This window comes from Elaeis guineensis, chromosome 8, assembly GCF_000442705.2.
Source record: "Elaeis guineensis isolate ETL-2024a chromosome 8, EG11, whole genome shotgun sequence".
NCBI lineage: Eukaryota > Viridiplantae > Streptophyta > Magnoliopsida > Arecales > Arecaceae > Elaeis > Elaeis guineensis.
The window spans coordinates 7,267,005-7,290,073 of NC_026000.2; the positions used below are offsets into that span (position 1 = coordinate 7,267,005).

At 45.3% G+C, this 23,069-nt stretch overlaps 2 protein-coding genes across 2 annotated transcripts; both read right to left on the minus strand.

Annotated features, from left to right (window-relative positions):
- Nucleotides 1–9,506: 9,506 nt before the first annotated feature.
- LOC140850794 (G-type lectin S-receptor-like serine/threonine-protein kinase LECRK3) lies at nt 9,507–12,691 on the minus strand. The gene has a single exon (XM_073262265.1). The coding sequence runs from the start codon at nt 12,548–12,550 to the stop codon at nt 10,166–10,168; it is 2,385 nt and encodes a 794-aa protein (XP_073118366.1). The 5' UTR covers nt 12,551–12,691; the 3' UTR covers nt 9,507–10,165.
- A 5,446-nt stretch (nt 12,692–18,137) lies between these two features.
- On the minus strand, nt 18,138–21,554 carry LOC105037373 (G-type lectin S-receptor-like serine/threonine-protein kinase LECRK2). The gene has a single exon (XM_010913047.3). It carries the CDS (start codon nt 21,365–21,367, stop codon nt 18,965–18,967), a length of 2,403 nt encoding a protein of 800 aa, XP_010911349.2. The 5' UTR covers nt 21,368–21,554; the 3' UTR covers nt 18,138–18,964.
- Nucleotides 21,555–23,069: the final 1,515 nt, after the last annotated feature.

Consider the following 23,069-nt stretch of genomic DNA (forward strand, 5'->3'; position numbering starts at 1 on the left):
CAATTACACTTGGTGGTTGCTGGGACAGTATGTTGATTGACTATGGAACCCCTGGTGGCTGCGATAATAATCATGGTTGGTGCTAAGGTTTTTAAAGGTTGATACATCATACACTTGCTATTTTGGTGGATCAAATGAGCTGAATTAATTTATATCCATCAATACAATGAATATAAGATCCTATTCAACTGAGGTCATACAATAAATAGAAAATTAACTACTCTTTTGGGCATTAGCTTTAATATTAATTTGCTCAACTATAGCAGTAAAAGGAACTAGAAAGAATCTAGGAGGATTTAAGAAGTTTACTCTATGTCACATTGGTCAATGTAGCAAGACATATTGGTTAACATTAAGTGAGATAATAAGCGTCAAGATCTATATATCTTTTATTGCTTACCGTCTAATGCTTTTGTCAGGTGCGATCCTAGGCAAGCTTTTGGTGGAGATCAAAATCATGTTTAGTATACTATAGGCAGCATGACGATATTGATGTAATGGCCATGAGATAGAAATAGTAAGGACTATGAGAGTATGTCAGAGGCAGGCTAAAACATTTTTGATAATGATCCCACTCCCCTACGATCACGACAACTAGCAGGATCTCAAGCTGGCAAAAAAAAATAATGAAAAAATCACGTATCCATCTTCATTAGAATGAAATCTTTTTCTTTTAATGTGAAAATTTATATGAATATATATTTAATCGCACATCAGCTACATACTAGATAGATCTTAGATATTTATATAAAATCAAAAAATCTAAATAGTATCTTCCAACTTATGTGGATTAGAGGCACTATAATATGGATTTATTGGATCTAATCGCAGGTTGATCGTAGTATTTATGATTAGATTTAAATAGATTCGAACTTCTAATCATATATTTAATCTCATATTAGTTATACATCCGAGTAGATTTTGAATAGTTACAGAGGATCGAAAAATCCCAATAACATCGTTCTGATTAATTCTTTTAGATGACGTTCTGTGTTGCCTTCAATTTGTTGTAACTGGATCTTTTCTTTGGCTGATATCGGAGGAATTGTTTGTTCTCATTAATGCAGCCGCATATTTTCATGAGAAAAGCTAATGCTTTATATATGATTATTTCGTTGTGGCTTGAGAGCTGTGCTGTGGGAGATCCAACGGTGGATTGGCTCGAAGGAAGGTGGATCCTTCTTTCGCCTGAAGGATTACAACTGCGATCCTTCGGGATGCGGTTTTCCGGAGAGGCTTGCGGGATCCACATTGAGTTCATTTCTACTTCGGGATCAAGATAATACGGTGCCACGTGGAGAGAAGATCGTGCATAAAGCGTAGCCGCGGTTCAGCTGCTGCGAACCGGTCCTCGGCAAAGATTCTCTGCAGATGGTTGAGCGATGGATAAGATGGGACGGATCAATACTCACGTAATATTTGGTGAAAGAGACGATATACAACGGTGAAAGGAAAAAGGCACGGCAGATTACAAGCAAAAGCATTATTGAATTCGTTTTGCATCAACTTATGCATAGGCCTTCTACGTATTTCATATGTCCAAAGCATGGTAACAACTATCCTCGATCGTGGAATCTGATTCAGAAGATGTGGAGAATGTCGGTTCGTCAGGATGTAAGGTACTGGATGCCGGAGATTAAAGTTAGCCAGGCACAGGTTCCAGGTTCGTCAGGATGTAAGGTACTGGATGCCGGGGATTAAAGTTAGCTCGGCACAGGTTCCGGCGATGAAACCGTATAGAGACTGATGATATTTTCAGACGTCTCGAGAGGGTGAAGGTGAATATTACAGTATTGCAACTAAAAGAGGATCAGAAGAGGAGTCTTCGTGAGCCTAATCTGAGAGAACTTTCTCATAAGCTCTGTGCACCACTGTTTACTGCGATAGCAGAAAATGCTATGGAAGTAGAAGTTCAGGATTCAGTGAATCATGGAGAGTGATCGAAACATCAGATTTTTTCATTAGCCCACTATGATTAGGAGGTCTATCAACCGCATCAAGCAGCTAAGAGAGAGCGGCGGCAGAATTATGAATGATAGTGAGGATATCAGGAAGCAGATATTTCGGTTCTTTAGATCTCGTTGAACGGCATCCTTGGGCAGTGATCTGCCCCTTCAGGGATCCCAACCTGTGACTCATATCTTTGATCTAGAGAATGAGGCTCTAACCTGTCCGATGTCGGTCGAGGAAGTGTGAAGGACTCTTTGGTCTCTCAGGATGGATAAGGCCCTAGGGCTAGATGGCTTTCCCTCACTTTTTTTCCATTGGTATTGATCTATTGTCAGAGAGGAGGTGGTGGAAGCAGTGCAAACGGTATTTGAGTCCAGGGGCATTCCAGAGGAGTGGAAGAAGACTCTGATCACCCTTATCTTAAAGAGATAAGATGCATCGACTCCATGATATTTCAGATCAATCAGTCTCTGTACCACTCTCTACAAGGGTGTGTTAGGATCCTAATTGGCCGCCTGAAGTTAACTATGCCTTGTCTTATTTGTCTGAAGTAGGATGCTTTTATCAACGACTGGAACATCACTGACAATATCTTATTTGTCCAGAAATTTATGCATGATCTGCAATGTGCTCCCATCCGTCGGAGCCTCATGATGATCAAGCTAGATATGGAGCGAGCATATGGCCGGATGAGCTGGCAGTTTCTCAAGCGGATCCTTCAAGAGTTCGAATTCCAGAAGAGATGGATTGATTGGACCATGGATTCCGCGGAGACTCCTAGCTTTGCTACCCTGATTAATAGTGCCCCACTAGAGTTCTTTCACTCGATTATCGGGCTTCGTCAAGGTTGTCCACTCTCCCCCTTATCTATTTTTTTGGTGTGCTGATGCTTTATCTCGAATGTTGAGGATGGCAGTTCAGGGGTCAGTGTTGGAGCCCTCTTGGCTTGTCTTTGGGCCACAGCCACTCTCGCACCTCTTCATAGACGATTGCCTCCTCATTGGATGGTTCTCGATGTGGAATGCGAAGTGTTTTGCATCCATTATTGAGGTTTACTATCGGATGTCAGGCCAGCTTGTGAACCTACAGAAGTCTGTGATCATCTTGAAGCCCAAGATGAAGATCCAGATAAAGCAAACGATTCGGGAGTGATTGGGGATCTCGAAATTGACCGAGATCTTGACCTATCTGAATGTTCCTATCATCGATCGGCATCTCTGAAAGGCCGAATGTAGATCTTTGAAGCAGCGGGTTCAGGGTCGACTCGAGGGTTGGTAAGCTAACGCTCTCTCCATGATGGGTAGGATGATTCTTGTGAGATCGGTGCTCAGTTCTATCCCAATGTATCTCTTGATCAATACGATTGTCTCGATTTTCTATCTCAGAGAACTAGAATAGTAGTTTTGAAATTTTCTATGGAGCTTGGAGAACGATAGATGTGGGATCCACATGCTGTCCTAGGATATGGTTTGCCAATCTGTAAGGGATAGTAGTCTGGGGATTTTGTCCATGGTAGTTAAAAAGAAGGCTATGATTTTTAGACATATCGTCAGATTTTTTATCCAACTATACTATTTTTGGAGCAGAATGATGAAGACTCGATATGGGGCATGGACCCAGGAGTCTCCGATCATGACCCCTCGTGGTTGCTCTTTCCTCTAGAAGGAGATTTATATCCGCAGGGTTGCTATTTTGGCTCATGTCAAATGACTGATTAGGGATGAGACTTCGATGGCCGTGATCCAGGATGCTTGGATCTCCAGTCTTCTTTTTTTTTATGGCCGACCTACGTTAGCAGTGAGGTGGATGATCATCTGTATGTCTACAATCTACTCAACGCCGATGGTAGGGACTAGAGAGTATAGGAGATCATCAAATTATTTGGCGGTCCACTAGCTGATCGAATCCTCACCACTCCTATTCCAATTTACCGTAGTCAGGATTAGAGGACGTGGGGCAGATCTTGCTGCCCTAGAATTTTCTTAAATGATCTTTCTGAGATGTGTAGGCTGGTGACTATTAGGAGGATCGAAGCTGCTTGGATTTGAAGAGTACCCACCTACTCCAGAGTAAGACTCTTTCTCTGAAAGTTTGCATAGGATCGGCTTTCAACGCACATGCTTCTTAAAGATAGGGGCATGAAGTTGCCAATTTCTTGTCCGATCCACAGGATGAAGGATGAGTCAATAGAGCACGTCATCCTGCACTGTTCGAGGGCCAGACTGATTTGGAGGAGGACCAGCAACCAGCCTTAGGAGATGACTGGGGGCGATTGACTGGTGTCTTTCTTGAGTACGATCCATCGAAGTGCAGTTGATAGGATGACCTCCACTTAGGGGATAGATTGGTTTACATCGCCTACCAGATTTGACTTTCTAGAAATAATCTAGCCTTCGAGGGTGAGGTGCCTCCTACATATCGGGTGTTGAAGAGAGCGATCTGCTTTGCTGCGAAGTATAGTCATCTTGATTCTACTAGCCCGTCCCTTGACGCCCCCGTTCATTAGGACTTCCTTGCTACTCCTGTAGCGATTCGAAGGGTCATTTTTATCTCCTGAGAGCCTTCTCCTTCAGAGTTTGTCAAGGTAAACTTTGGTGATAATGTCGGAGATGGGAGAGATGGTGCGGGGTTTGTCATTCAGAGCTCGAATGCTAGGCTGTTGGTAGCTGGAGGTTCCTATCTCTTCGAACCTTCAGTTCTAAAAGCTGAGCATCATGCCGTCTGAGCGGACATCATCTTTGCCAGACAGGAACTGCGGACAGAAAAAATTTTCGTCGAGAGTGACTTTGCCACCATCATTGGATGGATCGGTGACAATAAAAGACAATTAAAAGTCCATCCTCTTCTCTCTAACATCTGAACTGCACTTCGTCTCTCAGCCGCAGTGGTGGTGTGGTATGTCTATCGCAAGGTGAATAAGAAGGCAAATTGGATCGCATCATTTATTGTAGAGCACTCTGGAGACTGCATTTGGCGACAGAATGAGAGTATCTCAACGGTCCTGTAGAAATTTTTGTATTCTAATTTTCTAGGCTGCTTTTGTATCGGAGTGGTATGATCGTCCGTTTGTATCAAAAAAAAAAAAAAAAAAAAAAGCATGAAAACACCAAAAGACTAAAGAATTATCATTGATAAAGCTACGTTTTTAGCAAAATAATCAAGCATTAGAATCATTATTGCGTTGGTGGGCAAAAGCCAGCATAATAAAGGTTATGGATGTCGAGCTAGGTTACAACCTAACATTTAAGATGTAACGAGACCTACACCCAACAGGGCACGGTGTCTCCTGCAAGAAAGGATGCACAACTAGTGTAGCACTTACATAATCTAATAAACTTTGGAGTCATTGTTGTGCAACTCATTGTACTTACTGCATAATCTTTCTCATCGCGCAAGTGTTGCACCACGTACGATATTTATTGTAGCAGGATAATCAGCAAATGTCACCATAAAGTGGTTTAACGTAGTTATTTGTGCCTGCAAATGCATTATATGTCCAATTAGATGTGATGGCTAGCAAGAATATAGTTTTAAATAATCTAAAAAAGTATTTAGATAACAATATAACTAGTTATACATTAGAGATGGAAGAACTGTTCCACGGAATAGACTGCTACATGATATAACAAATGCCATGTTCCTGTGCGTGAGAGATTACGTATCAACGTAAAGATGCAATCGAAAGCATCCATTTCTAAGCATTCACACACTGTTCATATGGATGGTATAACAAGTCTCTAATTCGCTTTTGTAAAGCCAAACAACTCAAATGCACCATTATTCTGGGTTACCATCCATGATCCACTTGCTTTTAACTAAACCATTTGGCTGAATCATATTTAATTAATAGGTTAAACTAATGGTATAGAATAATGACTCTTCTTTGATTCATGCATATGTCTGAAAAATGCTTTTTTTTTCGTTTTTTTTTTTAAATGAAGAAGAGCAAGTCAGAACCTACTAGTGCACAACAAGTTAGTATGTCACATCATGGCCCTCCGGAAGGAGCCCAGTCCGGCCCCTCATTTTAAATGATTTGGCTAATAAAATGATAATCCTGTGATGCTCCTATGGCTCCAAGCACCATGTAATGCTGGCGTATAATAAGCTTGACTTTGATGCCACTAGTTACAGGCTTACAGCCTAAAAATTTAAACCGTTGGGAAAGGAGTTGGCTCAAATTAATAAATCCATGTGGCATCTTTTTTGTTAGCCAATACGGGACTAAAAAGAACTTAAGCTAAGAAAAGAACCGGCTCAAATTAATAAACTTATGTGGCATCCTTTTTGTTACGGATGCATAATCTAAAAACTTAGAACTGTTGGGAAAAGAATTGGCTCAAATTAATAAACCAATGTGGCACTATGACATGAGGCAAGCTCTACAAGGAAGAATAGAGAATTTGGCTCTGTCATTCATCCACGCAAACCTCGCAATCAACCATGGGAGATTAATGAATTGGGTACAAGTGATTTAATTTATTCGTGGTCAAATATATTGACCCTTCAACCAATGATGCTTCTCGAGCATGGACCTCATTGAGAGAGGTAGGGCAATCATTGATGTTTAGTAACAAGTACCCTAAAAACTAGTCTAGTTGTGACCCAAATCCAAAATAGTTTTCTAAGGCCAATGGTTTAATTTTGTCTAAGGTAAACACCTGCTTATTTAACCTGAGCTATTCACGTGCAACATAGGCAACGAAGACGGATAATTTACAAATTTTGTTTAAGGTGTTTACCTGCTTATTTAACCCGAGCTTTTTATGTGCATCATAGGCAACGGAGACATCGAGCTAGGATAATTTACTATGTTCATTGATCTCCCTAAAGGTCTTCAGATGGTTTACCAAAAAAAAAAAAAAACGAGGTGTTCAGATGCAAGCCCATCTCACTAGTTAGTTCGATAATGGTCCGTCAAACTGAAATATCCAAATTTGAGCCCATTTGAGTAGATGAACTGATGGATCAAATGGGTTCCAACTCAAAATATGGATATCAATTCAAATCAAACATATGTCATCATAAATATAAATCAATGCATTTATTTTATAGCAATATGATTGGGACAGTTTTCGATCCAATTAATACATGCTAGAGTTTTCATCTTGCCCGCCTAAGCTTTGACCTTTAATCTTGACCACCTGGGCTTAGACCTTTACATCTTGACCTTTACATCTTGACTGCCTAAGCAATTTGATCACCGCATGGTACTGTCTTGTTGCTTTTCCTTGAAGTTCGAATGCAATGTTAATCAGAATTTAGGGTCAGAATAGATCATAATTTGTGCTTAAGGGTATCCAGCCATTTTCCCGAGGGAAAAGAGGTACTAACAAAAATCATTTAACCATATCATTATTTTGAGTCACTGCTTGTAATATTTGTTTTTTCTAGAAGAACAGTTCTCGTGAAAAAAAAAAAAAAAAGTTTGTATCTCACAATATACTAAAGATGGAGATTACAATTTTAGCCATCCAATCAGATATTTGATCCGATCTAATCTGATTAGAATTTGAAATATCTGATCGATTGCCATCCCTATCAAAAGATAGTTGACATCCGATGTAGTTAGCCGAAAAAACATTCCTTAAAAATTGTACTTTGCATCAAGAACTTAGAATTCCTACCGAGTCATGTACCCGAAGACATCAGACTTTGCATGTTTTTTTTGGAAAACTCCGGCCATCATATCTCACCAACCAAATAAAGCATTCCATGAGGGTCACCACCATCTTGGTCTCTGAACACTCAATCCTCACATAGATCCGCTCCATTATTAATTAATTTTAGTAAAAGTATCGGTAGAACGAGGAAGAATCTTGCACTAATTCCAATTCAAACAGAAAATTATTTTTTAAGTAAGGCAATTTTTTCCTAACTCATCACATTAGAGTCCTGCTACCCTCGTGTGCATGAGAATATAAACGCGGGCTCCTTCCACACTTCTCTTCGCTCCTCGGTCTCAATTTAAGGCGAATTGGCATTAAGATTCCAATCTTTGGAAACCAGAAGTAGAAGCCATCAGTGTCTCTCCTTAGACCATGTCAATGTCTATATAAACCTTATGAAATGTTCCTTCCTCAAAATCTTCATGTCAATCATTAATGTACCAATTATAGACCTAGGAATATCTCATGATAATGATGACATTATTTCCAGCAATGCAAGTTTGATGTAAGGAGTTGAACATGAACAAAGAGATACGGATGTTAGTTTATCTGCGTCCATGCCCATTAGCCAAGTCTCATGACCCAGCCAGAAAGCTGACAAGGGTTTTCGAGCTCTCCTTCCCGAGTTACATGGGCTGTCCTCGTTGTCGGCCCAAGCCTCGAAGTGATTCTGGGCTTTTCGGCTTTAGCGCCCGACGAAAGCAGGAAGAAACTACGGGCGGTGCCTCAAACTAACAAAGTGACAACACTCGACGGGGTCAAGACGACCTTGACCCAAGCCTTCAACTAACAACACGGGAACCTTTGGTTTTTTCTCCCCTCCTCAATCTTCCAAATACCGTGTGGGACCTACAGTGAAGTCACGCACGCGATATTGAAAACGAAGAACAAAATAAGTTGACCTGAGCACCAGGCCTCGCCGTGAGTCGCGAGAAACACACACGGTCATCGCAAGCTAGAGGCATCCAAACGGAGACAGCGAACACCAACGACACTCGTGCTCTTCCATAGATGTCCCATACTTTCCATCCTCTGGAGCTTTCAAATGGACCATTACTGTCGAAGAAAAAATGTGGGGTTGGTGACGCTAGCTCAGGGAAAATGGGTATCAGTGGTTGCCTCTTTCTTTGTTGATGCTAAATTGGAACAACTATCTATATTTCTACCATTGTGTTCATGGGACTTTACATGGAACTGCTTTAGAATCAGTAATGTGGAAGGGGTGCATGGTGGACTTCATCGGCTGGATTTTACTCTCTTTGTTGTTCACAGGAAATGTGCTGCTATATCAAGCAAATTTCTTCATCATACCTCATTGCTTCAGATTGCTACTAGCATCTAACAACTCAACAGCTCACTATACGCCCTCATCCCACTATCTTGCAACTTATGTCTATGTGTACCCAGTCAGATGTCAGTAGAACCACTTATTGTATCACTCTATGTAATCTATGGGTTCTGTTTTGTATAGCAGATGATCTTATTGTCTTTATCCTGATGTTATTTTTGGTTTTTGCTTCACTTTGTCAGTCTCCATTGCTGCTTATCATGTTGTCCGGCAGCACTGGGAACACGGTATGTAAGATGAGCTATATGCATTATTGAAGCTTGCAGGCTATATTTCCACCCAAAAAAAAAAAAAAGAAACGACTGAAAAAACAAAGAAAAACAGAGGCAGGAATCATAGAACATCTGGTTGAACAGATTTATGTTACAATTTTTTTTTTAATTTTATTTTTTTGTGGTGAGGGAGGCCAGTAAATAGGCCACCCAGAATTTTATTGGGAAAAGGAAGAACTGGTAATCACATGATTACAAAAGAAGAGGATAATCACTCAACAACTTGGCGCTTGGGCGCAGACACAAATTAGATGGAGCAGCAGAATAGATACAAAAAAGACATCAAAGGAATTTAGTTGAGTGGGATAAAGAAGATGATGCTCTGTTCCACAGCTATCGAAGCAGAACCCACTACTGTGTCCAAGAGCAGCCAGCCGCTTGGATTCGCAGAGAACAGACCAAGGACAGGGAAGATAATTTCTATGGAAAAAGCTTGCCTTCCAGCACGTCCAGCCGATAGCAGCCAATAGCTACAGTATCACCGGCTGAGCCCGCTTAAGAAATCTTTGTTGTATCCAGTCAAGACACAAGAATCTCAAAGGGGACAGCGGATGAAGCATTTCCAAGGCTGAGCAAAAAGCTTATCAAATTGATCAGAAGAAGGGGCAGCTGGAAGATAGATGATCCACTGATTCCGGTGTAACGTTGCAGTCCTCTTAGATTTGTTGCAGGGAAGAGGATTTATGTGATAAGTAGCACCACTATTTGGTGCTGTAATCTACCTTCTACTAACTTAATACATGAATCTTATAACTGCAATAATCCAAGGTGTTCTTGACGTTCATAAAATGTGTCAAGGTTAAAGAACAAGCACGTCCCAACATATAGGAGACTAAATTCGCATCCGACTTAGGCCCCCACGCCAAATATATATATATATATATATATATATATATATATATATATATATATATATATATATACAGTTAAGAGCTTATTGGACCGCGCGAGGAAGGGTCCGGGGGGATAGAAACCACAACTGCTCCTTCTAGCATCTGATTTACCTTCTTCATTGAAGGCCTCAGCGATGGCTCCTCCTGGATGCACCAAATGGCCACCTTCACAAAGGTCTCCAACATCCTCATGTCAGCCATCGCCTCTTCATCATTGCCTACCAAAAGGTCCAAACTCCCTTCTCTGTAGCAGTCATAAGCCCAAAATGTCAGCACTGCTCTGTCCTCATCCCCGGCCTCTGCTTCCAGGTTCTTCCTGCAGCATATGATCTCCAGCAACATGACCCCAAAGCTGTACACATCCACCTTCGCTGTGATTACAGTATTTCTAAACCACTCAGGTGAGACATATCCTCTAGTACCCCTTATTCCAGTACTTGTTCGAGACTGGTCCGTTCTTAGAAGCTTGGCCAGACCAAAATCTGATATCCTCGCAATAAGATTCTCATCCAGCAGTATGTTCTGAGGCTTTATATCACAGTGGATGATCTGAGTGGCGCACTCATCATGCAAGTAAGCAAGTCCTTTCGCAATCCCCATGGCAACCTGCACTCGTTTGTTCCAACTCGGCCTTTCACTCCCAAAGAGAAAGCTCGGGAGCGACCCATTGCACATGTATTCATACACCAGAATCCGATGGGTTCCTTCGTTACAGAAGCCAAACAATCTAACCAAATTCCTGTGGTGAGTCTGGCCGATCGATCTCACCTCGTTGGTGAATTCCTTCTCGCTGTCCTCATGCAACCTATGTAGTTTCTTCACTGCAATTGATGTTGCGGACTCTGATCCCGGCAGCAACCCCTTGTAGACTGCTCCGAATGATCCACTGCCCACTTCCTCGCTAAACCCTTTGGTAGCCTCTTCAAGCTCTTTGTAACTGAAGATTCTTAGGTTTAACCCCAGCATGGTCGTGTCCTGATCGAGCTTCTTCATACTCCTGTTTTTGTGGTAACAGTATACTATAGCAAAGATTGCAGTAATCAAGATCAAATTGAGAAACCCAGAGCCTCCCAGAAGCAAAGATTCGACGGGAATCAAAGTGCTTCGATTCTTTCTTTCCATGGCTATGATTGTAGTTGGAGGCCGAGGGAAGGAGGAATTATCTTTGGGCACTTTGATGAACATCTTCCCTCCGTCATTTACCTTCAACCCATTCGACAGAGGCAGCTTCTTCTTCCAACACTCCCCGCCCCTAAAGACCGCGACCTCGCACATGCAATCACTCAAACACAATGATCTGCAATTCTCTTCAGCCACCTGCATGTAATGCTCGTAGTCCCCGTTTGGCCAGTCGACATCGTATACCGTCTCCAGTTCGAACGAATCCGATTCATCTATCTCGCAGGTCTGGGCCTCAAAGTCTGGCTTGCAGCCTTTAAATTTCATGGCGGAATCCATGAACGAATAGCTCGATGGGCACCGGCAGTCAGGCCTCTGGTTCTCCAAGACACAGAAGCTATTGAATCCACATACACCTCCCTTGCAAATGTCTGTAGGTATGTTGGTCACGACCGACCATTTGTCCCCCCATCTCGCCTTTCCCGATTCCGTCTTCGGGTAGATATAAACTGTGAAGACGCCGTCGACGTCGAGCGTCGCCCTCCGGTAGAAATCTTCCATCGAGTAGGTTCGGGTGGAGGTTATATTCATTTGAGTACCGTTGGATAGAACGTAGTAGAGGTCGCCGGACATGTTGAAGACGAGGGTGGAGTTGGAGCCGGAGCCCGTGGTGCCCAGGTCCCAATAGCCTTGGTAGAAGTTTCTGGCGGGCAGCGCCACTGGATAGAGCACCAGGTTGCCGTCGGTCTGCGCCGCGAGAGCGAACCGGCCGGTGGAGAAGTTGGAGTCCATGAACCGGGAGAAGAGGTTGGACCCCGGGGTCAGGACTTGGCCCGGTAGGAGGGTGTCGGTCGGCAAGCTGAAGCTCTGCCAGATAGGGGAGGAGAAGAGAATGAGGTTGCCGGTGTCGAGGAGGGCGGCGTAGGGTGCGCTTCTGACGCCGGGGTTCCAGATCTCGTTGCCGGTCTGGTCAGTGAGGGAGAGCTGGCCGTCGGAGGTGAGCTCGAGCTTGGACCCGGCCTGCACGGGGTTGTCGCCGTTGGCGAACCAGACAATTGTCTGGGGGTTGGTGGAGTTGAACCAGATGGCGAGGAGGAAGAGGGAGGCGTTGGAGTCGAGGGGTCGAAAGCCGAAGGCGAAGTCGCCGGAGGGGGAGGGCCAGGAGGTGGTTGGGCCAAGGGGGGTCAGGGTGGTGCCCTGGGTCAGGTTGGCATAGGTTTGAGCCGTTGCCGGGAGAGTACGGGTAAGAAGGAATAGACTGAAGAGAATGAGATGGTGCGAGATAACAAGAGACGCCATTGCAAGAGATTTTTTTCTACGCCACGGGCGATTCTTGTTCGCGGGCTTAACAGGGCGGTGCCGGGCGATGATAACAAGACCGGTGAGGCGAGAACTTATCAGGGAGGCTGAGCCAATGAAAAAATGCCGCGGCACTCCAATTAGATAGCGATATTTACGGGACAAGTTGTACGCGGAGCGGACCTTCTTTTCCTGAATGGCTTGGAGGTTCGGCGACTTTTTAAGTAGCGTCTCCAGCCAATAATTGCCTCTCAAGTTAAGATTAAGTTGAGAGCTTTGAGCAATGATTTTTAATTAACTTCTTGTTGCGGTCAATTTTCTCATCATCTGATCATCAAAAACGAGCATCTGTAAGATAAATCTACATTGATCGGAGATACCTCTGGCGGGGATCCTCCGACGATCAAGTCAGAGAGGAGACTAAGCAACAGTAGAAAAGAATCAGGAGCTTAGCGGGAGAGAGCCAGGGAGAGAGAGAGAGAGAGAGAGCTCAGGAGCTTAGGAAGCCTCCTCCTTACCAACACTGTTGCCTTCTCCATTTTATAGTAAAGCACGGCGTGGTCCTGCCATTAATGGCGCAGACAATCGGGGAGTTATCAAATCGTCGGAGGCTGTCAGAGTCGCCGCGGACTAACAAGTCGCCGTGGGCTGTCAAATCACTGGGGCTGACCTATGTCCTTGGCAGGACGATGCCCCAGGACGGCCACGCCGCATGTCCTTGTCAGGACAGCAGGCCATAGCAGTCGTACGATGTTTGGGAGAGCTGACCGACCATACGTCGGTATTCGGCCGCGGGACGTCGGGTAAAGACCCGGGGACACCGTCGGCTGGTCTGGCGCATTGCGGGAGTCGGACGTCGGCTGCCACCACCCCCCAACAGTGAGTCGGTATTTCGGGCTCCACCGCTCGACTGGTCGGGAACAGAATGGGTCCACCCGGCCGAGACTCCTTTAGTCGGATAATGTCGGCAGCTACTGTCGGCGGTCGTCGGTCGGTACGGTCGGTAGAGTCGGATGTCGGTCGAACTGGTCCGAAGGTGAGTCGGCATAAAAGGGATCGTTCGGTATATCCCAACAGTTGTCCCCCCCACTCTTGAGTCGGATGTCGTATCGGCCAGCATTCCCACATGGGCGACAGCCTCAGACGAAAGGAGTGGCTATCTATCACATCATGCTCCGACTCTGACGACCGTACCAATGAACGGTCCGACGTCAGATGTCCTATTGGTGTCAGACATCCCATTGGGAACAGGAACCACCGTTTTCGCCGTCTCCTCGGGAACTTGAACCGCCATCTCCTCGGGAACACAAACCACCGTCGGTTAGTGAATCTTGAGATGCGATTTTTTCGCCACGTGGCAGGGGGCCATTGGGCCGAACCCGTTCAGACGGATGGAGGCGACGTGGTTTGATCTGGGGCAGGTGCGTCGAATCGTCGAACCGAGGGAAGGCCCAGATGCTGCCACGTGTCAAAATCCGGGAGACCCTCGTTGGGCGTGCTCTCATCCCGACCGTCGAGGGGCACTATATATATAGGGTCACCTGTATCCAAAACTCCACTTTCACAGCCCTGTTGTCGAGACTCTGGTCGAGTGGTCCCCCAGTTCCAAGTTTCAGGTAGTTGTGCCTGTCTCCCTCCTCGGAAAGCTTTTTTCGAGACTTTTGTCTCCTTGCATTTTTTGCTTCCTTCGCTTCCTTTGGACTTTCTTTCTTCTTCTTCTTCTTCTTCTTCATCCTCCGACCTCGGTTCTAGCATCATGGCCAGAACCTCTCCACAAGGAAGTCAGTCGGGGAATCCGACCGACGACTCACGGTCGACCCCGGAGGTGGAGGTTTCTTCACTTTCGGGGGCAAATGTCGAACGGCTCAGGGAGCAATACAATATCCCGAAGCAGTTCGAGCTCTTCGCCCCTGGGGCTGAGGGTCGGGTTAACAACCTGCCTCCGGACCAAGTGGCCTTCTATGTCGAGGACCTTCGGGCAGGTCTTCGCTTTCCGATTTCAGAGTTCATCCAGAATGTTCTGGATTATTACGGGCTTTGTCCGACTCAACTGGCACCGAACTCAGTCCGACTGATAATCAGCTTCGTGTTGTTGTGTCGACTTTTGCCGACCTATCCTCGTATCTCTCTCTTTCGGGCATTCTTCATCCTCCGACCCCATTCGAAGGCCCGAGGGTGATGGTTCTTCAACCCCCGAAAGGGTCTTTCGTTCATCACCGGTCTTCCATCATCGATTCATGGGTGAAAGAATCAATTTTTCTTTGCCTCTTCTCTGCTTCCTTGGGGGTTTCCTTCCTGCTGGGGGGACCCCCAGACTCAGCCGAATGAGAACAGTCGGGTGGAGGACGGGGACCGAGAGGATTTTCATCGACTAAAGGATGTGTCGGTGCCGAAGCAGAGGGAGCTCGTCACCGAGCAAGCTCTGTACGACGTCGGTCTAAGTTCGATTCCTCGTTTAGGTATATCTCAGTCTGTCATTTTTATCTTTTTTCTCTGTCTTTGGACTGGTGCTGATCCTCTGTTAAAATTGCAGGCATGCTGCCGAGGGTGAGGCTGACGGATGCCGACATTCGGCAACATGCGACGAGGAAGAGATCGGCTATCGGGGCCGAACCCTCGCGGCCTCCTAAGAGGCCTCAGATAGCATCCCCGACCGACATCGCGACGGTGGTAGCGCGGTTCGACTCCAAACGTGCGTCGGGCTATGAGCCGGTTATTGCACTGTCGGTGCCGACGATGCCCCCCGAAGCGCCGTCCGAGGAACGGGCGACCGAGGGAGTAGCCGAAGGTGTGTCGGCTGCACAGCCCACAGAAGAAGTTCGGGCCGAAACACGCGAGCCTGAACGACCTGCGTCGGCGGCCGTCGCAGCCTCGGGAGGGACCTAGTCGAGCTCGAGCCTCCCATCTTTTCCTGCCTTCAGGGCTTGGGCGGCCGAACGAGGGAAGGCCCCGATGGCGCCAGGAGACAACATAAGGTCGGCCGGCCATGCCGCATCATCCGACGTCCAGCTTTCCGAAGGAGCGTCAGCCCTGGCCAACCATGATTTGGCCAGGATGTTATGTCAGGCGACCATTCTCCTGATCGATCGGGAGATCATGAAGAGTCGGCGGGTGTCCGACATGCTTTCTTCCTTCTATCCGACTATGATCTAGGTGAGCTCCTCTTCTTCCCTTTTCATTTTCATTATTGTTTTCTATCAGTTCGGTCTTCTGACAATCGGATTGTTATTTGCAGCTGATCTACAACACGTCCGAGTTGGAGACCGGGTATCGGAGGTTCGACGATCTCCGGGCGGCCTAGAAGAATAGGGTCGAGGCCGTCGAGGTTGAGAAAGCGACAATAGTCGAGCAGCTGAAGTAGTCGGTAGACCGTGAGGCCCGGCTCGAGGAGGAGATCTCCCGCCTTACTGATGCCCTGGCTGCCTCGGGGGCGAACTTCAGTCGGCTCGCGAGAAAATCAAACGAAAGTCCCGTACCGCTCGCCGGCTGCGGCGTGAGCGGGATGGTTGCGTTGGTGAGCTCAAAGCCGAGCGCGAGCAACTCCGGGTGAGTCTGGAGAATCTCGCCAAGGCCGAGGAGAACTTAGCTATCAAGCATATTTGATAAATATAGGTTTTAGAAAAAATATTTATGATAAATTTAGATCGAATATGGATAATGATATATTTCACTCTGAATCCAATCCGATTCAACTGACCCAAGGTGGATATGAGACAAATATGGATATGAAATTTTTAATTACAAGATAGATATGGATATTGGCTAATCCGATTTATATCTGATCACTTGTCATCCCTATCAAAAGATAGTTGACATCCCACGTAGTTAAGCCTGAAAAACATTTCTTAGGAATTGTACTTTGCATCAAGAACTTAGAATTCCTACCGAGTCATGTACCGAAGACATCAGACTTTGCATGTTTTTTTTGGAAAACTCCGGCCATCATATCTCACCAACCAAATAAAGCATTCCATGAGGGTCACCACCATCTTGGTCTCTGAACACTCAATCCTCACATAGATCCGCTCCATTATTAATTAATTTTAGTAAAAGTATCGGTAGAACGAGGAAGAATCTTCCACCAATTCCAATTCAAACAGAAAATTATTTTTTAAGTAGGGCAATTTTTTCCTAACTCATCACATTAGAGTCCTGCTACCCTCGTGTGCATGAGAATATAGACGCGGGCTCCTTCCACACTTCTCTTCGCTCCTCGGTCTCAATTTAAGGCGAATTGGCATTAAGATTCCAATCTTTGGAAACCAGAAGTAGAAGCCATCAGTGTCTCTCCTTAGACCATGTCAATGTCTATATAAACCTTATGAAATGTTCCTTCCTCAAAATCTTCATGTCAATCATTAATGTACCAATCATAGACCTAGGAATATCTCATGATAATGATGACATTATTTCCAGCAATGCAAGTTTGATGTAAGGAGTTGAACATGAACAAAGAGCTACGGATGTTAGTTTATCTGCGTCCATGCCCATTAGCCAAGTCTCATGGCCCAGCCAGAAAGCTGACAAGGGTTTTCGAGCTCTCCTTCTCGAGTTACATGGGCTGTCCTCCTTGTCGGCCCAAGCCTCCAAGTGATTCTGGGCTTTTCGGCTTTAGCGCCTGATGAAAGCAGGAAGAAACTACGGGCGGTGCCTCAAACTAACAAAGTGACAACACTCGACGGGGTCAAGACGACCTTGACCCAAGCCTTCAACTAACAACACGGGAACCTTTGGTTTTTTCTCCCCTCCTCAATCTTCCAAATACCGTGTGGGACCTACAGTGAAGTCACGCACGCGATATTGAAAACGAAGAACAAAATAAGTTGACCCGAGCACCAGGCCTCGCCGTGAGTCGCGAGAAACACACACGGTCTAGAGGCATCCAAACGGAGACAGCGAACACCAACGATACTCGTGCTCTTCCATAGATGTCCCATACTTTCCATCCTCTGGAGCTTTCAAATGGACCATTACTGTCGAAGAAAAAATGTGGGGTTGGTGACGCTAGCTCAGGGAAAATGGGTATCAGTGGTTGCCTCTTTCTTTGTTGATGCTAAATTGGAACAACTATCTATATTTCTACCATTGTGTTCATGGGACTTTACATGGAACTGCTTTAGAATCAGTAATGTGGAAGGGGTGCATGGTGGACTTCATCGGCTGGATTTTACTCTCTTTGTTGTTCACAGGAAATGTGCTGCTATATCAAGCAAATTTCTTCATCATACCTCATTGCTTCAGGTTGCTACTAGCATCTAACAACTCAACAGCTCCCTATACGCCCTCATCCCACTATCTTGCAACTTATATCTATGTGTACTCAATCAGATGTCAGTAGAACCACTTATTGTCTCACTCTATGTAATCTATGGGTTCTGTTTTGTATAGCAGATGATCTTATTGTCTTTATCCTGATGTTATTTTTGGTTTTTGCTTCACTTTTTCAGTCTCCATTGCTGCTTATCATGTTGTCCGGCAGCACTGGGAACACGGTATGTAAGATGAGCTATATGCATTATTGAAGTATTTCCACCCAAAAAAAAAAAAAAGAAACGACTGAAAAAACAAAGAAAAACAGAGGCAGGAATCATAGAACATCTGGTTGAACAGATTTATGTTACAATTTTTTTTTTAATTTTATTTTTTTGTGGTGAGGGAGGCCAGTAAATAGGCCACCCAGAATTTTATTGGGCAAAGGAAGAACTGGTAATCACATGATTACAAACGAAGAGGATAATCACTCAACAACTTGGCGCTTGGGCGCAGACACAAATTAGATGGAGCAGCAGAATAGATACAAAAAAGACATCAAAGGAATTTAGTTGAGTGGGATAAAGAAGATGATGCTCTGTTCCACAGCTATCGAAGCAGAACCCACTACTGTGTCCAAGAGCAGCCAGCCGCTTGGATTCGCAGAGAACAGACCAAGGACAGGGAAGATAATTTCTATGGAAAAAGCTTGCCTTCCAGCACGTCCAGCCTATAGCAGCCAATAGCAACAGTATCACCGGCTGAGCCCGCTTAAGAAATCTTTGTTGTATCCAGTCAAGACACAAGAATCTCAAAGGGGACAGCGGATGAAGCATTTCCAAGGCTGAGCAAAAAGCTTATCAAATTGATCAGAAGAAGGGGCAGCTGGAAAATAGATGATCCACTGATTCCGGTGTAATGTTGCAGTCCTCTTAGATTTGTTGCAGGGAAGAGGATTTATGTGATAAGTGGCACCACTATTTGGTGCTGTAATCTACCTTCTACTAACTTAATACATGAATCTTATAACTGCAATAATCCAAGGTGTTCTTGACGTTCATAAAATGTGTCAAGGTTAAAGAACAAGCACGTACCTACATATAGGAGACTAAATTCGCATCCGACTTAGGGCCCCACCCCCAATATATATATATATATATACAGTTAAAAGCTTATTGGACCGCGCGAGGAAGGGTCCGGGGGGATAGAAACCACAACTGCTCCTTCTAGCATCTGATTTACCTTCTTCATTGAAGGCCTCAGCGATGGCTCCTCCTGGATGCACCAAATGGCCACCTTCACAAAGGTCTCCAACATCCTCATGTCAGCCATCGCCTCTTCATCATTGCCTACCAAAAGGTCCAAACTCCCTTCTCTGTAGCAGTCATAAGCCCAAAATGTCAGCACTGCTCTGTCCTCATCCCCGGCCTCTGCTTCCACGTTCTTCCTGCAGCATATGATCTCCAGCAACATGACCCCAAAGCTGTACACATCCACCTTCGCTGTGATTACAGTATTTCTAAACCACTCAGGTGCGACATATCCTCTAGTACCCCTTATTCCAGTACTTGTTCGAGACTGGTCCGTTCTTAGAAGCTTGGCCAGCCCAAAATCTGATATCCTCGCAATAAGATTCTCATCCAGCAGTATGTTCTGAGGCTTTATATCACAGTGGATGATCTGAGTGGCGCACTCATCATGCAAGTAAGCAAGTCCTTTCGCAATCCCCATGGCAACCTGCACTCGTTTGTTCCAACTCGGCCTTTCACTCCCAAAGAGAAAGCTCGGGAGCGACCCATTGCACATGTATTCATACACCAGAATCCGATGGGTTCCTTCGTTACAGAAGCCAAACAATCTAACCAAATTCCTGTGGTGAGTCTGGCCGATCGATCTCACCTCGTTGGTGAATTCCTTCTCGCGGTCCTCATGCAACCTATGTAGTTTCTTCACTGCAATTGATGTTGCGGACTCCGATCCCGGCAGCAACCCCTTGTAGACTGCTCCGAATGATCCACTGCCCACTTCCTCGCTAAACCCTTTGGTAGCCTCTTCAAGCTCTTTGTAACTGAAGATTCTTAGGTTTAACCCCAGCATGGTCGTGTCCTGATCGAGCTTCTTCATACTCCTGTTTTTGTGGTAACAGTATACTATAGCAAAGATTGCAGTAATCAAGATCAAATTGAGAAACCCAGAGCCTCCCAGAAGCAAAGATTCGACGGGAATCAAAGTGCTTCGATTCTTTCTTTCCATGGCTATGATTGTAGTTGGAGGCCGAGGGAAGGAGGAATTATCTTTGGGCACTTTGATGAACAGCTTCCCTCCGACATTTCCCGTCATCCCATTCGACAGAGGCAGCTTCTTCTTCCAACACTCCCCGCCCCTAAAGACCGCGACGTCGCACAAGCAATCACTCAAACACAATGATCTGCAGTTCTCTTCAGCCACCTGCATGTAATGCTCGTAGTCCCCGTTTGGCCAGTCGACACCGTATACCGTCTCCAGTTCGAACGAATCCGATTCATCTATCTCGCAGGTCTGGGCCTCAAAGTCTGGCTTGCAGCCTTTAAATTTCATAGTGGAATCCATGAACGAATAGCTCAATGGGCACCGGCAGTCAGGCCTCTGGTTCTCCAAGACACAGAAGCTATTGAATCCACATACACCGCTCCCGAAGTCGGTCGGTCTCGTGCAAATGTCTGTAGGTATGTTGGTCACGACCGACCATTTGTCCCCCCATCTCGCCTTTCCCGATTCCGTCTTCGGATAGATATAAACTGTGAAGACGCCGTCGACGTCGAGCGTCGCCCTCCGGTAGAAATCTTCCATCGAGTAGGTTCGGGTGGAGGTTATATTCATTTGATTACCGTTGGATAGAACGTAGTAGAGGTCGCCGGACATGTTGAAGACGAGGGTGGAGTTGGAGCCGGAGCCCATGGTGCCCAGGGCCCAATAGGCGTGGTAGAAGTTTCTGGCGGGCAGCGCCACTGGATAGAGCACCAGGTTGCCGTCGGTCTGCGCCGCGAGAGCGAACCGGCCGGTGGAGAAGTTGGAGTCCATGAACCGGGAGAAGAGGTTGGACCCCGGGGTCAGGACTTGGCCCGGTAGGAGGGTGTCGGTCGGCAAGCTGAAGCTCTGCCAAATAGGGGAGGAGAAGAGAATGAGGTTGCCGGTGTCGAGGAGGGCGGCGTAGGGGGCGCTTCCGACGCCGGGGTTCCAGATCTCGTTGCCGGTCTGGTCAGTGAGGGAGAGCTGGCCGTCGGAGGTGAGCTCGAGCTTGGACCCGGCCTGCACGGGGTTGTCGCCGTTGGCGAACCAGACAATTGTCTGGGGGTTGGTGGAGTTGAACCAGATGGCGAGGAGGAAGAGGGAGGCGTTGGAGTCGAGGGGTCGAAAGCCGAAGGCGAAGTCGCCGGAGGGGGAGGGCCAGGAGGTGGTTGGGCCAAGGGGGGTCAGGGTGGTGCCCTGGGTCAGGTTGGCATAGGTTTGAGCCGTTGCCGGGAGAGTACAGGTAAGAAGGAATAGACTGAAGAGAATGAAGTGGTGCGAGATAACAAGAGACGCCATTGCAAGAGATTTTTTTCTACGCCACGGGCGATTCTTGTTCGCGGGCTTAACAGGGCGGTGCCGGGCGATGATAACAAGACCGGTGAGGCGAGAACTTATCAGGGAGGCTGACCCAATGAAAAAATGCCGCGGCACTCCAATTAGGTAGCGATATTTACGGGACAAGTTGTACGCGGAGCGGACCTTCTTTTCCTGAATGGCTTGGAGGTTTGGCGACTTTTTAAGTAGCGTCTCCAACCAATAATTGCCTCTCAAGTTAAGATTAAGTTGAGAGCTTGGAGCAATGGTTTTTAATTAACTTCTCATTCAGCTGGTGATCCTGATCCGACCAATAATTACTTTTTAAATTAAGATTAAATTGAAAGCTCGGAGGTTCTAGCGATTTTTAATGAGCGTGGGTGGGACAAGATAGCTTTCTCTTGCCGGCCGCTGGTTAGACTGAACTCCGCGTGCAGTTGTGTTTTAGATTTTTCTATTTTTAAAACATCCACCGACGACCACAAGATGTTATTTAGATTTGACTTTGGATCTTAAACATATATGACACATGGAAGAGAGTTTATGCACATACACTAGAAATATGCATGATCATATATATACTTATATATTTGACATTTTTTTTTTTTTGAAAAGATCAAACCAGTATTACTTCAACCAAAAGGGCGCCATAACAGTTGAATATACAATCCAAAATGCTGATTTACAAGTACAACAAAGAAAAGTAAAAGCTGAATAGCTAACAGGAGACTAAACCCAAAATAGGGAACATATACATGTAGAAAGCAGCAATGATGAAAATGGTAGAAGCACGGTAACCCAGACTGATACAAAATATAGGAAGATTTAAAGCACAGCTTAACTGCATTGCACCCTTCCAAATTTTGAACAGAGGAAAGAAGCCTGCAGATATAAACCACATCCAACATAGAAGCTGGTCTTGCACATAAAAGCAATAATATGAAATGAAGTATCCCACTGATGAAAAGTGTACCAAGGAGCAGTACATAGAGCAGAATTTGTGTTAAGAGTTGCAATCCAGATTGCGCAATAACCCTGAAGCTGCTCCTTAAGCTTATAAAACAACCTGCACAAGAATGAAAGAGCTATCCCATCTGAAGCTATTTGTTTAGCCTGGCACCTGAAACTCAAAGAAGCTTTCTCGTTTTCAGCAATAACAATGAATATCAGAAGCTTAAATGATTTCTCAACAACATTTTGAACAACATAAATTTTCCTTCTAGAGAAGTAACATTTGCATAAACGATTTGTTTCACATGCATCAACTTCAATAAAGAAAACAGAGAATGGCTGAGTTAAAAATGTTGATTCCATCCACAGCTGAAATTGATAAAGTGAAGTCCTGAGAAATATGAAAAATCCAACTGGTAATGAAAAGAAAATGCAAATCTACCAAGCAGAACCATGTAATGCAATTTGATAAGCAGAGAGCAAGAGCAAGAAAATCCAGCAACCATAGGAGCCCAAGCTGCTCAGAAACATATATTGGACTGTAAGGAACAATTTAGTCAAGCTGAACATGGAATACTCATCACAGATCAAGCCGAGCACTGCCCCAAAGATAATATTTGCAAAATAACAATTCACTCTAACAGCCATGTCTTGGAAAAGCAATGGGATAGGCATCGGCCTTCAAAATACGGAATAAGTCTGGATGCTGACTCAGGTGAGTAGAGTTAAAAGA

What these genes read in the sequence shown, in the direction of transcription:
- LOC140850794 (XM_073262265.1), bottom strand. Translation starts at nt 12,550, where the DNA reads ATGGCGTCTCTTGTTATCTCGCACCATCTCATTCTCTTCAGTCTATTC.
- LOC105037373 (XM_010913047.3), bottom strand. Translation starts at nt 21,367, where the DNA reads ATGGCGTCTCTTGTTATCTCGCACCACTTCATTCTCTTCAGTCTATTC.